At 49.3% G+C, this 14,809-nt stretch overlaps 1 protein-coding gene across 8 annotated transcripts in view; it reads right to left on the reverse strand.

Moving 5' to 3' along the window:
- The window catches only part of NTRK3 (neurotrophic receptor tyrosine kinase 3), a 419,093-nt gene that overhangs the window by 339,207 nt on the left and 65,077 nt on the right, over window positions 1-14,809 (reverse strand). For all 8 annotated transcript variants that reach the window (XM_043922244.1, XM_043922243.1, XM_043922240.1 and 5 more), the window contains 2 exons: window positions 739-813; window positions 163-234 (listed from right to left, as the gene is read on the reverse strand). In XM_043922244.1, the coding sequence (XP_043778179.1) occupies window positions 163-234; window positions 739-813 (147 nt within the window). The remainder of the gene's footprint in view (window positions 1-162; window positions 235-738; window positions 814-14,809) is intronic.

Genomic DNA, 14,809 nt, shown 5'->3' on the forward strand with positions numbered 1-14,809 from the left:
GAGCCCCAGAGAAGTGATGGGACTTGCCCCAGGACACACACTAGCGAAGCCAGGTCCAGATCTCAGGCCTCGGGCTTCACAACCCAGGACTCTCTCTCGCTGCCATATGCTTGCCCCCACCCACCCACCGACTTCCTGAGGCCGGGACCCAGCTCTACTCACATATAGCGCAAGTGGGGGTTCTTGGCGAAGGCTCTGGGCTGGATGTTGCGAAGTCCTGAGTTCTTGATGGTCCTGAAGCGAGAGAGGAAAAGAGGGTCAGCAGAGCTTACAGGGTAGAGCTACAGCTCTGCTCTGGGCCGAGGCTGACAGCCAGTGAGGCCAAGAGTGGACGACAGCCACCTCTGTAAATAATGCATTTCTTCATCACCGGTCATCACGCATGGTCCAGTTGAGGGACAGGACCACAGGACCAGTGGGCAGGATCTGGGCTCACATCCCACTGGGACCTGGGTGAGGGTGAGAAATGTGCCCATCCTGGCAAGTGGATAAGACAGGTCCAGTGACTATAACACTGCAGACTCCTCCGTTTCCCCACCCCAATTTCCCCGCCGACACTCACACTGAATCCAAAGGAGGAGGTGACTGGAAGTACCCCTGCTCCTTGGGGACCATCGGTCCAGCACAGGACTGAGGAAAGCGCTAACCTGGGGGACGTGGGCTCAGGTTGCATCTTGAAGCCTGAACTGCGTGTGGGCTGGCCCCTGCCCCACCCCCGCCGGGAGCCGGTGCACTCACAGCTTCTGGAGGCCGGTGTAGAGCTCCATGTCCACGGCGTTGAGCGTGTGCAGACCGCGCCAGTTCTCTATGTGTCTGCAGGGAGGGAGGAAAGGCAGGGTTTAGGTCAGCGGAGGGATCACCGGAAAGATGCTGGCTTTAGTGCCAGAGACCTGGGCTTAAATCCTGGAGCAGCCACCCGTGAGCCAGGCTCTCCACCAAGCCCCCAGTGATCTCTGAGCCTGCTTCATTCTCTCTTTGCATGGGCCACACACACCACCTGGATGATGGGCTTGCTGGGCGATCCCAAGTTCTGAGCCCATGGACAGAGTTTAATGTCCCCACATCCCCTGGGCTCTAGAAAGACTACTCTTTAAATTCTTGAGATTCAGTCTCCCTGCAGGTCTTCCTAATTCAGTTTCCTTCCATTCTCTTTTAGTTCTTTTTCACTTCTAGGAAATTTTTTTTTTATATATAATAGGCTCATTTTCTACATTCCTGACCACAGAAACAATACAAATGAAGTGATTTTTTTTTTAAAGGGGTTGGAGGGCACTTGCTCGTGAACATGGCTTTTGAGTGGAAAAGCCCAGAAGGAACACACACCACCTCAGGGTCCCCTAGGGGCCTGGATCCCCTTTGGGTGAGAGTGTAAGTTAGTCGCTCAATTGTGTCTGACATTGCGACCCCATGGACTGTAACTCTCCAGGCTCCACTGTCCACAGAATTCTCCAGGCAAGAATACTGGAGTGGGTAGCCATTCCCTTCTCCAGGGGATCTTTCCGACACAGGGATCAAATCTGAGTCTCTTGCATTGCAGGCAGACTCTACCGTCTGAGCCACCAGGGAAGCCCTCTTTGGTTACCATGACCCAATTCATCTGGAGTTCAAGGACATCAGTGGCTTCATAAGGCAGAACCAACTCCACAAAGGAGGCATGACCAAAGGCCTGGGTGTCATGGAAAGAACAGGAGGCTGGCATTCGAGGAGCTGGATTCCAGTTTCATCTCTGGAACTTTAGCAGCCATGGCTTTAAGTATGAGCTCTCAACACTCTGGGCCTCTGGTGTCCTCATTTGTAAGGGGAGAGGGTTACACCAGATCAGCAGTTTCTCCCCCATCTCTTCACAAAGATCTTCTTTTAGAACTTTCTCCCGAGAGATTTCATGCTTAGCTCCCTAAACATGTGTCAAGCAAGCACACACACTTATTAAGCAATAATTAATTCATCTTCTCAGATTTACTAATCCAAGATATAAATCACTGTTAACCAGAGCTTTTTATCAACGGGCATAAACCAACACTGACTCACCCAGCAGATAAATTCCAGCCCAAAGCAAAGGAATTCTCAAAAGTACTGTTAGCATGGAAGGGCTCGTCATGGCTATGGATTTGATTTCCTTTGTTTGATGTATATATATATATATAGACAAAACACCAGGGACAAACATCCTACATTACTGCTTTGGGGTCCAGGTTGGGTACCATTAGACCAGCAGTCCTCAACCATTTTTGGTACCAGGGACTGGTTTTGTGGAAGACAATTTTTCTACCGATTGGAGAGGGTGGGTAGTTGGGGGATGATTCAAGTGTATTACATTCATTGTGCACTTTATTTCTATTATTATTACATCAGCTCCACCTCAGATCATCAGGCTTTAGATCCTGGAGGTTAGGAACCTCTGCATTAGACTACTGATTACCAAGGTCCTTTCCAGCTCCAAAATCATCTGAGAGGAAGCCATTCATACACACCCACCACCCCAAGGAGCTCCAGGGGGCCACAGGAAAAGGCCTCCCACTGCCCTCCTGGGATCTGACTCTCCCATCAGTGCCCCCAAAGTCTAAGCATCCTCTTGGAGAGGAGGGGAAAGACGTGACAGCTCACCCTGGGACAGTGATACCCAAGGCACAGAAAAGACAGCCACCTTCCCCAGACATCCCCTCCCAGGCCCCACCCCACCCGTGGTTCTGCCATCTGCCATCAGATGGGACCAGAGCCAGGAAGGCCACAGGGAGGCAGTGGCCAGGGCCTCTGGAAGCATTTCAGAGCCGCGCAGCGACAAGGTATGCCAAGAGTCCTTTTTGTACCACATTCTCTCGGAGCCCCTGCTAAGCAGCCAGACACATTAGCATCTGCTGGGGACATGGGCCAGGTGGCCAGGTCGGTACTGAATTCCTTCTCCAAAGCTTTCTCCCCTGGAAGCCGCATGGCCCCAGGACAGTTTGTTTGGTCTGGGTTCGCCAGGGCAGGGGCCCTGGCTCCATGTCAGCTGAGAAGGAAGGCCAGAGGGAGCAGAAGGACCTGTGCCAGCCCCACCCCCACCCAGGGTATCCACTCAGTCCATGTAAACCACCAAGTGTTAACAGATTGCAGTGTTCCTACCGACGGGTATTCATTCATGGGAGCCCAGCTTCAGACAAGCTCCCAACAAGCAGCTGTCGATCAAGTTGTTTAAATAAATGAAATCAGTTTTCTGAGCCCACATTAGAATTCCAGAAATGTGTTTTCATTATGGCTGAGTTGTCAATCATTATTGCATTCGAATACTTGACTTCTCTCAGCCTTCCTGTCCTTATGCCCACAAATGACCCTTCCCCGGCAGAGGCGCTCGCTGAGACACAGCAGGATGGTGGCTGAAGTCCTTGGTGCATGGGGCACTCTCATCTATATCATACAGCCCCTTGTATCTTTTTTTGGGTCTGAATTTTCCTACATCAGGGAATGGCACTTTTATAGCAACTGTGTGTTTAGGAGTTGGTGCTCCGAGGCTGGGTTAGCCACTACAAACCAGCCCACCACCCATTTCCGTACAGCCTGAGAAATAAGAATAGTTTTTACATTTTTTTTTAAATCTAACGTAGAACCCTATTTTGTGACATGTGAAAAGTATATGAAATTTAAATCTCCATGTTCATATCTGCTCATTTACTCTTGTCTGTGACCACTTTTCTCCGCAAAAATGGAGTTGAGTTATTGCTGCAGAAGCTCACTTAAAATATTGGCTTTCTGGCCTTTCATAGAAAAAGGTTGCTGACCCCTGCCTAGAGCCAGACTGCCAGGATACAGATCCTGTCTCCATCGCTACCTCTATCTATGGGATCCTGTCCAGGTTTCTTCACTTGTCTGTTCCTCAGTTTCTTCATCTGTCAAGTGGGAATAATAGAATACCTCCAGCATAAGAAGGACATAAGGATCGCATGTTACATTAAAAAGCCGTTATAGCAGCTGGGGTCGGAGTAAGTCCTCAGGGAATGCCCACTGTGATGATTACTTTTAACCTCGGACTTTGTAGAGGTTGGGCTTCCCTGATGACTCAGACTGTAACGAATCAGCCTGCAGTGGAGGAGACCTGGGTTTGATCCCTGGGTTGGGAAGATCCCCTGGAGAAGGGAATGACTACCCACTCCAGTACTCTTGTCTGGAAAATCCCATAGACAGAGGAGCCTTGGGGGGTTACAGTCCGTGGGGTCACAAAGATATGGACATGACTAAGCAGCTAACATTTTTACTCTTTTCACTTCTGTAGAGGCCAAGCAGTCTTTTCTCAGTTTTCATGCTAAAAAGGGCAGCCTGGTTCTGCTGGAAGTTGTCATTTCTCAGCCATCATTGAGGGAAACTCTGAGTGGCAGAAGGGTGGAGGGGCAGTAAACCTGTCATTCATGACCTCCAGGAAAACCGTTCGAGCTGAAATTATAAACAGCGTCAGAGGATGCACAGACGGCAGCACCGAGCGGGTTCTCAGGGAAGAGCAGAACCGCGAAGGTGCAGCCTGACATTTGCCGTTGACATGGGCGGGGCGCCTGCCAAGCTTTCCCAGTGACTCACCACTTGGTACCAGCCCCAGGGGTCGTAACTCTGCTGGCTGCTTTGTGCTAACGCAGAGACCACGAGTTTAAGTGGAAAAGGCAGGCTTTAAAAATATAATAAATAAGACCCTGAGTCTGCTTTGCTTTGGTTCGTGGTAAACAGTGGTTCCCTTGGCCCAGTACAATTACATGTGACTTCTTTTGGTGCACTTTTCTGGGTTGTCCAGGTTGTTTTCATGGAGCATGGATTCTGTCATCTGGAAAGCAATCACAAATGATCGAGGGCTTCCCTGGTAGCTCGGTGGTAAAGAATCCATCTGCCATTGCAGGAGACTCAGGTTCTATCCCTGATCTGGGAAGATCCCCGGGAGAAGGAAATGGCAACCCCCTCCAGTATTCCTGCCAGGAGAATCCCATGGACAGAGGAGCCGGCGGGCTACAGTCCATGAGGTCACAAAAAGAGCGGGACACAACTTACCATCTAAACAACAACAAGAATGATCGGGTTTTTAAAGGAAGGTTCGGCCCTTGAGCCCTGTCCAGCAGGGCAGTCACTGGTCACCCTCTCCCAGGACAACAGGCTGCACCAGCCCATCCGAGCAATAGCATCACACTCACCTGCCACCGCTGTGGAGGGCTCGAGAACTCAGGGCAAAGCCAGGAATACAGGTCAGCAGGAGCCCAGACCCCGCATGTGTCTGCTCAGGCACAGAGTGTGTGGCGGGGGTGGCCCCGCAAAGAATTGCAGCCTCGCCTCAGTGTGACTCCAGGCTCCCATCCCTACTCTAATTCCCTCCACGTTAGTCTCTTAAATTCAGTGGTTCCCAACTGGAGGCCATTTTGCCCCGCAGAGGTCATTTGGCAATGTCTGGAGACATTTTGGGGGCTTTCCTGGTGGCTCAGCAGTAAAGAATCTGCCTGCAATGCAGGAGATCCAGGTTTGGTTCCTGGGTCGGAAAGATGCCCTGGAGGAGGGCACGGAAACCCACTCTAGTATCCTTGCCTGGAAAATCCCATGGACAGAGGATCCCGGCAGGCTACAGTCCATAGAGTTGCAAAGAGTTGGACACAACGGAAGCGACAGAGCACGCACGAAAGGAGACGTTTGCGATGGCCACACTGGGGGTCAGGGGTTGACACCGGCATCCACAGTGATGCTCCTAAACATTCCACCATCCACCAGGCAGCATCCCCTCAGCAAAGAATCATCTGCCCCAAATGTCCATAGTATTCAGGATGGGAAACATTGCTTTATTATAGAACGCTTCCATCTAAGCTTCTTTACTGCTGGGTCACTAGGGAAGCCCCGTGTTCTTGTCTACTTTGCTTCAAAAGTTAAGGAGGTGTGTAATGCATCTTAGAGAAAAGAAGAAACACCCAGTGAGGAGGTTGAACATGCAGAGGTTCTGTATTTAAATTTTGTTGTCTGGAAAATTTGGTTATGAAGAACAGCTCATTAATGGCAGTGAGGGATCACAGGGAAAAATAACAGCCATCTGACAGCAGGGAGGAGAGAGAAAAGCTTGGGAAGATGAGGAAATACTGGGCCTGCTGCATCTAAGGAAAGGCAGGATGCTCCTTTGTCCCACCAGGCAGTCCTTCTCTTTCTGGGTACCCAGGTGAGGAGGAAAGCTCTGCCAGGAGTATGGTGCCTTGCCCCTCTCATGAGCATCCACAACCAGCTTAATCCTCCAGTGTTGGACGGACTTGGATGTTGCAGTATTCTAGAGTTTCTGCATTTAACTTTTAAATATTAGAGATACAAATAACTCTTAAACATATCCACATGGCATATTTTTAATTAAAATAAAGACCACAGTCTGCACCATCTCGTTTTTATGCACTTGGAGATTGCCAATTCATTACCACATTGGCCCCAACCAAACAGAAGGAGGAAGAAATAATGGTACAAAAGCACAATTGGATGAATTCTAATGCAAAGGATTTTTATATTCTCTATGAATATTTTAATTAACAGGGGCTTAATTAATTAGTGGGTGGCGCTAGTGGTAAAGAATGCACCTGCCAATGCAGGAGACATAAGAGATACGGGTTCAATCCATGCGTTGGGAAGACCCCCTAGAGAAGGGCCATGGCAACCCACTCCAGTATTCTTGCCTGGAGAGTGCCATGAACAGAGGAGCCTGGCAGGCTACGGTCCATGGGGTCGCAAAAGGGTCGGACACAACTGAATGGACTTAGCATGCACACACCCATGCACACACAGGTTAATTAGTATTTCACTTGTGCTCTGACTCATCCCTACAGGAGTTCAAAGCAGCTGTGGATTGGGTTTATCTCCAGGAATAAATGCTTGATGAGCCCTGGGACTCTGTCCTTCCCAAGTCTACCTGGAAGGAGCATGTGCTTTGACCAAAGGCCCCCCACAGAGACCTTATGGAAGTTCTCTGAGCTGGAACACTGAGCTCTGCTTTGGCTCCGGAGCTCAGCGCCGTCATGAACTAAGCCTCCTTTCCTTCCTTCCTCTCCCTGGAAAAATGCTGCACTCTGGCTCCTGGCAGAGCGTTGGCAGAGTGTTGTGATTCTGTGGCATGAGGGAAGGGCAGTGACGAGGGAGCAGGGACAGGCCACTGGCGTGCCTCTCTGCATGGAACATTTCACATTCCCGTGCAACGAAGAGGCCTTCGAAGTGCTAGTGGGAAGCTGTTGTATGAAACAGGGAGCTCAGCTCGGGGTCCTGTGATGGCCTAGAGGGGTGAAGAACTGGCCTGCAACATGGGAGACCCGCACTGGACCCCTGGGAGGGTTGAAGACCCCCTGGAGGAGGAAATGGCAACCCACTCCAGTTTTCTCGCCTGCGAAATCCCATGGACAGAGGAGCCCGGCGGGCTACAGTCCATGGGGTCACAGAGAGTTGGACACCACTGAGCGATTAACACTTTCACTTTTCAGAGGGGTGAGAGGGAGGTTCAAGGGGGAGGGGACATATATATATATAGAGAGAGAGAGAGAAAGAGAGCTGATTCACATTGTCATAGAGCAGAAACTAACATAACATTGTGAGCAATTATGTGTGTGCATGCGTGCTCAGTCATGTCTCTTTGCCCTATGGACTGTAGCCCACCAGGCGGCTCTGTCCTTGGGATTTCCCAGGCGTTAATATTGGAGTGGGTATTATACTCATTGGGTATTATACTCCAATTTAAAAATAAATAAATAAAAATAAAGAAATATAGGATAAATTTTGGTGAACAGAAAAGGCACTAGGCAGTGGATTCCATTTAGATAGCATCACCGACTCAATGGACATGAGTTTGAGCAAACTCCGGGAGATAGTAAAAGACAGAGAAGCCTGGCGTTCTGTGGTCCATGGGGTCGCAAAGAGTCAGACACTTCGTGACCGAATAACAACAAAGTGGATTCTAGCCAGAGTCTGGTGAGAAGAGACCCTTATTGCTTCTAGAATGTGTAGCCTGGCTTGGGCCATGGGCCAGTGGGCCAAACACTCCCTCATTCCCTCTCAAGTAGGAACTGCCCTTGTCAGAGGAATGTGCTGAGAACCATGGCTTTTGTTTCTCTTCTCTCACCAGAATGCTGTGACCTAGAGGCAAGCCTTTTTTGGTGCTGGTCAGGGGACTTTTGGTGTTTGCTGCAAAGCAGTCATTTTCAAAATTGTTTATGTTTGAAACCATCAGACTTTTTTTCCAGGAGAGGCGAGTTTGATCCCTGGGTCACGAAGATCCCCTGGAGGAGGAAATGGCAACTCACTGTAGTATTTTTGCCTAGACAATTCCATGGACAGAGGAGTCCATGGGGTCGCAAAAGAGTCGGATACGACTTAGCGACTAAACAACAACAAAACAGACAAAACACAACTTAGAACATTTTCTTGAAGATCCAGGATCATTGTAATCAACTTACCTGTCCCTCTGAGCTAGGCTCAGAGGCTCTTGAAGTAGGTACAACCTGTGTCCCTGCCCAAAATGATCCTATCCTGAAATGATGCCTGAATTCTAAGGGCTCCTGCTTCCATTTTTTAAAGATGTTCTGGCCCTTCTTTGCTATCAAGCTGTGACCCCAGGGCCCTTCTAACATGCTGCTCTGCAGTCCACTGGGGAACAGAGATTAAGAGTGGACACCCTGAGCTCAGCTGGGTGCTTAGAGATGACTCAGCGGGGTGGGGTGCGGGGGTGGAAGGAGGCTCAAGAGGGAGGGGAGATATGCATACACAGAACAATTCACACTGGTACACGGCACAAACTGACTAAACATCGCACAGCAATTATCTTCCAATTAAAAAAAAGAATCTATGATAAACCATAACGGAAAAAATATTTTAAAAGGAATAGATATATGTGTGTTGGGGGGGGGTGTGGGTTAGTTGCTCAGTAGTGTCCAACTCTTTGCGACTCCATGCACTATAGCCAACCAGGCTTCTCTGTCCATGGAATTCTCCAGGCAAGAATACTGAGTATTGGAGTAGGTTGCCATTCCCTTTTCCAGGGGATCTTCCTGACCCAGGGATCGAATCTGGGTCTCCTGCATGGCAGGCAGATTCTTTACCATCTGAGCCACTAGGCAAGCCCATCTATCTATTGATCTATCTATCTAACATATTATATATATATATATATGTATATATATATATATATATATATATATACACACACATAAAATTGAATCACTTTGCTATACAACAGGAATTACCAACATTGTAAATCAACTATTGTTGTTCAGTAGCTCAGTTTTGTCCGACTCTGCGACCCCATGGACCGCAGCAAGCCAGGCTTCCATGTCCTTCTTCAATAAAAATAAATAAGAAGAAACAAAGTAATAGTGGACACTCAATACCCACATCCAGAATTTGGAAACCGAACACCTCAGGACTAGTAACTCCAGCCTCTCCAGACCTCAGTTTCCTAACAGGAAATCCAGGTGCTCTGAGGTTTAGCTGAGGCCATGCCCACGTCCTCCGTTCAGCTCTGATGCCCAGCACTAGTGCACATCGGAGCTGACCCTATGACTGCTTTGGAACTGTGCCTTAAGTCAGAGTAGTAAGAATCTGAATAAGAATTTAAGAGAATATGAAAAAAATAACGCACAGACATCTGTGCACACGCACACACACACACACAGACATCTGTGCGCACACACACACACACAGACATCTGTGCGCACACACACACACACAGACAGGTAGATATTTGCCCTTGCCTTCTTACTTTGTCTCACATACCCTTTCTGGATGATTGAGCTAGCCAAATAAGTAAGTGTTCTTGTTGTTAATTCATAATTCACATGTTCCTATCGCCATTCTTGGAGGTGTATCCTGGCAGGAGGTAGCTGAAACTGGAGTTTCTCAGATGCTCTTTATATGAGTACTCAGTCCTTCAAGAACATAGGAGTTTCGGATATCAAGGCTGGACAGACATCCCATCCTTTCATCTCCAGATGTTCCTGTTCCCTGTAAGACATGGGGCTCCCACCACCTTCTCACTTGAATCTAAGACGGTGGCCCAAACTGAAATATAGAGTTGGATACCTGGGGAAACTAGCCTGGAATCTCATTTTCTAATAAGTCAGTGTTAGAGCACACACATGCATGAGTGTGCACATACATGCACGCACACACACATGCACACACACCAAGAACATGCTGGATGTTCAACTTCCCAACCTTGTAGGGCAGGGAGAAAATTGATTTGTTATCCAGGCCTATTATGTCTAGTGATCCAGACAGAAGCATTAGCCTTCAATTATCTGATATGTTTAGCTTTATAAACAAACTGTCTGGAGCGATAGCTCCATGGAGCTCAAGCACCAGAGGACTGGGGAAAGACTGCCTCAGATCGCACCAGCCAAGTCACTCAGCTTTCCTCCCTTGACAGGTGTCAAGGGGAATACCAGACTCCTGGGAAGCCTTCCTGGGCTGGCAACCCCGGCATGCCAGCACGTGAGCACACCAGCTCTACAAGCAGCTGCCCGCCAAGGACCATGGTGAACTAGCCCCACATCGCAGGCACCCCCGGGACCACAGAAAGGAACATTCAGGTCGTGCGGTGAACAGATGGAAGGCGACAGCATCTGTGCTGGCTTCCTGATCCATTCTGAGACGTGTGCCGGGAACGGGGGCTGTTTGTGTGCATACCTATGCTCTCCACCTGCTGAAATGTGGCGTCTCCTAACAGAGGAATGGTCAAAGGCATGCATCTGGGGGCTCAGCCAGCTTCCTGGGGAGTCCAGGCTGCCCTGCACAGGTCCCAGCCTGTGACCAGACTGGCCTGCCCCTCGCCAGTCTGGCTGGTTCTCCCCATGTTTGCTGCTGCCTTCACATCCACATGCCAGGGAGCCACCACCTATAACTGCAAATGGCCACCATCTCTGAGCTAGCCTCCCAGCTTTCACCCTCCCCCAACAGTCTTTCCTCCAGTGCGATCCTCCTCTTTCCTGCTTATAACCCTCCAACTGCTTCCTTTGCTCCTTAAAATAAAATCCAAAACCCAGGTCATGGCGCACAAGATCTCACGCGAGCTGATCACCAGCTGCTTCCATGGTCCCCTCCCTGAACACATCACCCTGGTTTTCCAAGCCCCGGCCACAGGGACTTCTGTCCTTTAACCTACCAGGCTAATTCCTGATCAGAACTTCCAGGAAACGCTCTTCCCTGACTCCTTCTAATCTCTCAGGCCTCCCCTCCAAGGTCACCTTCTCGGAGAAGCCAGCCGACTCCTCTGTGAGCCTACCCTCCCTTCCCTGCCAGCTGCTCTCTGGCACAAGCCCCTGTTTATGTCCTTCACAGCCCTTAATAAGCATCTGTAATTGTCTTATTTGATTATTTGATTACGTGTTTGTCGTGTCCCTAGAACTATGAGGCATAAGAACAGAGCTCCTATCTGTCTTATTTCCAACTCTCTTACCTCCAGAATCTCAAATGCTGCCCCAGGGTAAGTATACACTCAGGGTGTCATCCAGATTGGTGCTAAGTACCCATCTAGATGCCCCAACTCATGCCAGAGGTTTTATAGGCACAACACCTGCACGGTCCTCTCCCTGGGCCCTGGCCAGTAGCTGAACCTGCAGGAACCCTGAGCTTGATCTCTGAAGAAGAATGTGGCCCAGGGCACATGATTCAACATCCCAGATGGGGACAGGCAACTTGGGGCATCACTGCAGAGCCCAGAGATGGGGTGATCCCAGAGGTCTCAAGAGGCCCATGGACCAGACCTCCCCGCTTCCAGGAGAGATCTCAGGTCTACTGCCCACCATCAGGGTCAGGAGTGGGGCAGTGGGCAGGGCCTCCTCTCACCAGACATTGGAGCAGATGAGGTGGAAATGCTCTTGGTGCCTAAGCACATCTTTTCCATCCTTCCCTTCCCCACATGACTATGGCCTTCACCAGAATATGAGTCCTTCTGAGAGCTTGTGTCCCCAGTGCCACGCAAATGCTCAGTGACATCTGAATGAATGGATGAACCTCAAAGTGATCAACAGCAGAGCTGAAATGGATAGCCCTCTATCAGCTCCCCTGTGGGCCTTCCCCTGCCCACATCCACTAATCCAGGGCTCATTCCATTTTTCTCCTTCTCATCCCAATCCCCTCACTCTCCCCCTCTTAGATATTTCCATCAGCATATAAACACATCCGAGGAAAGCCCCTTTCAAAGAAAATCTTCTCGACTCAATGTTCTTCAGCTACCAATTCGTGTCTCTCCATCTCCATATGCCAAATGTTTTCAAAAGAAGTGCCCAGATTCCCAGGCCTTCCTTCCTCACCTCCCTTTGACTCTTCATCCCAATCTGTCTTCATCCCCACCACTCCACTGAAACGATGTTATCAAGATCAGTGGTTTCCATGTTAGTAAATTCTTCTCTGCCATCCAGTTTCCTAGTCTCTCAGCAGCATTTTACCTAGTTGACCACTCTCTCTTTCTGAAAACATTCTCTTCTCTGTGAATCTCTTAACCTCACTCTCTGCTGGATTTCTTTCCACCTCCCTGACCAGCACTTCTTAGTCTCCTTTGTTGGTTCCATAGTCTTTATCCATCAGTGGTGGAGTCTCCAGGTCTCCCCCTCACCAGGCCACAGGCGCTCTGCTGGGAACACCATCTATGCGCCCAAAGGTATCTCTAGTCGGGCCTTCCAGCTGAGCTCCAGGCTCTTCCCCGATACGTCAGCAACACCAATCCTTGCTGTCCTCCCACTTGGGCACCTCTGTCTCAGTAAGTGGCCCCAGTGCCACATAGTTGTCCAAGTCAAATTTCATCACCAACTGCTCCCTTCCCTCCCTCCAACACCCACACCTTAGCAAGTCCACCTCCACAGGAGATCATCAGCTCTGCTCACTGCCTACCATCTCCACTCTTATCATCTCTTACCACCCAGGATGCCACGTCTCTTTCAAAGACCACTGCCTCCAAAACATGACCGCTGCTTCTGGCTTCCACTTCCACTTGACGAAACCTGTCTTCACACAGAAGTCTGAATGAGCTTTTCATAACATAAACCAGTGTCCTCCATGGTGGTCCAGTGGCTAGGACTCCGCAGTCCCAATGCAGGGAACCCAAGTTCAATCCCTGGTCAGGGAACAAGATCTCGTATACTACAACAAAGATCAAAGATCCCATGTGTCGCAACTAAGGCTGGGCACAGCCAAATAAACAAAAAAATATGTTAAAAATAACTAAATTAGATCATCCCCCCTCTTCCACTCTCTCCCCCCCAAAATAAGCCTCCGATGGCTTCTGTGCTTGGGATGGAATTGTCTCCACCTCAGCCAGCAAGATCCTCCACGTCTGCCTCATCCCTCTCCCTGCTCAGCTCAAACCAACCTTAACTTTGTTCACTTGGCTTTAGTCTCACTGCTTTCCTTTCTAGTCTTCAAAACATCAAGCTCCCTCCCCCTTCTCAGGACCTTGCACTTGACTTTGCCTTTAAAAGTACTTGGATTCCCCTTCAATGTCATCTCTTCAAGGAGTCCTTCCCTGACCAACCAGCTGAAGACATTCTGTGTCACCTTCCTCTGGATCAAGTGTTCTTAGGCCAGAGGAAGATTTTGCCCCTCAGAGAACATTTAGCAATGTCTGGAGACATTTTTGACTGTCATGACTGGTCTCTAGCGGGTAGAGGACAGGCGGTGGTGGTTTAGTCACTAAGTCGTGTCCGACTCTTGTGACCCCGTGGACTGTAGCCTGCCAGGCTCCTCTGTCCATGGGATTTCCCAGGCAAGAATACTGGAGCGGGTTGCCATTTCCTTCTCTAGGTAAAGGCCAGGGATGTTATTAAATATGCTATAACACAGGACAGTGCCTCACAACAAAGAATGTCCAAGATGTCCCTGGTAGCTCAGCTAGTAAAGAATCCGCCTGCAAAGCGGGAGACCTGGGTTTGACCCCTGGGTTGGGAAGATCCCCTGGAGAAGGAATGCTACAATTCCATGGACTGCATACTCCATGGGGTCACATGACTGCGTGACTCACTTTTTTTCACAACGTCAGTAGTATGAAGCTTGAGAAATGTTGCTCTAGTTACTTCCTTTATATTGTTTGCCAAAATCTATAATTACCTCATGTGCATGTTTATTTGTTTATTGTATCTTTCTCCCAAATGCAAGATCTCTGAGGGCAGGCAACCTGTCTATCTTGTTCGCTGTTGTATTCACAACATTCAGCCCAGTTCTTGGTACACAGTATAAGATTTAAAGGAACAAATTAATGAATGACTGTTCTTCCTCAGAACACTGGGACCTTGCAGCAAGTCATGAAAAGGCCATGGCCCCCAAAGTCTTGATGGAACCAGCATGTTCTCCAACTACCTGAAGAGACAAAGGTGTAAAGAAGTACGTTGTGACTGTGGGGTTGGGGAGGGAGACAGAGCCCTACGCCCCTTGGAGACAGTTTTCTCTCGTCTACTCAAAGCACGTTGATCATAAAACCTCCAGTCCCTCCTAGACATCTCAGCTTTGAGCCAGGAGAGAAAGAGGAGGTCTTTGATCCAAAGAGGAAATGGCCTGAGGCAGGGAGGGACACTAGCTTGACACTAGCTTTGACGCTTTCTCTCCAGTGGGCCTTGGAGGAGACAGTTTGAGCAAGAAGGAAAGTAGGGTCTAGGCCAGAGCAGCTGGCTTGAGAGTAATTCAATAGTGCAAGCTCTGTGCCTGAGAGCAGCTGGCCCCAGGGGTCCTGAGAGTGTTGCCCTCGGAGTGGCCAATTTCCTTAGGAAAATACAAAATGGCCAGGCCACCCCTTACTGAATTATAAAGCACTTATCACTTCTTTAATACCTACCCACATGGAGGACTTAATTCGCTCAATATGGAAGTTATA

The sequence above is a fragment of the Cervus elaphus genome, chromosome 13 (genome assembly GCF_910594005.1).
Source record: "Cervus elaphus chromosome 13, mCerEla1.1, whole genome shotgun sequence".
Lineage (NCBI taxonomy): Eukaryota > Metazoa > Chordata > Mammalia > Artiodactyla > Cervidae > Cervus > Cervus elaphus.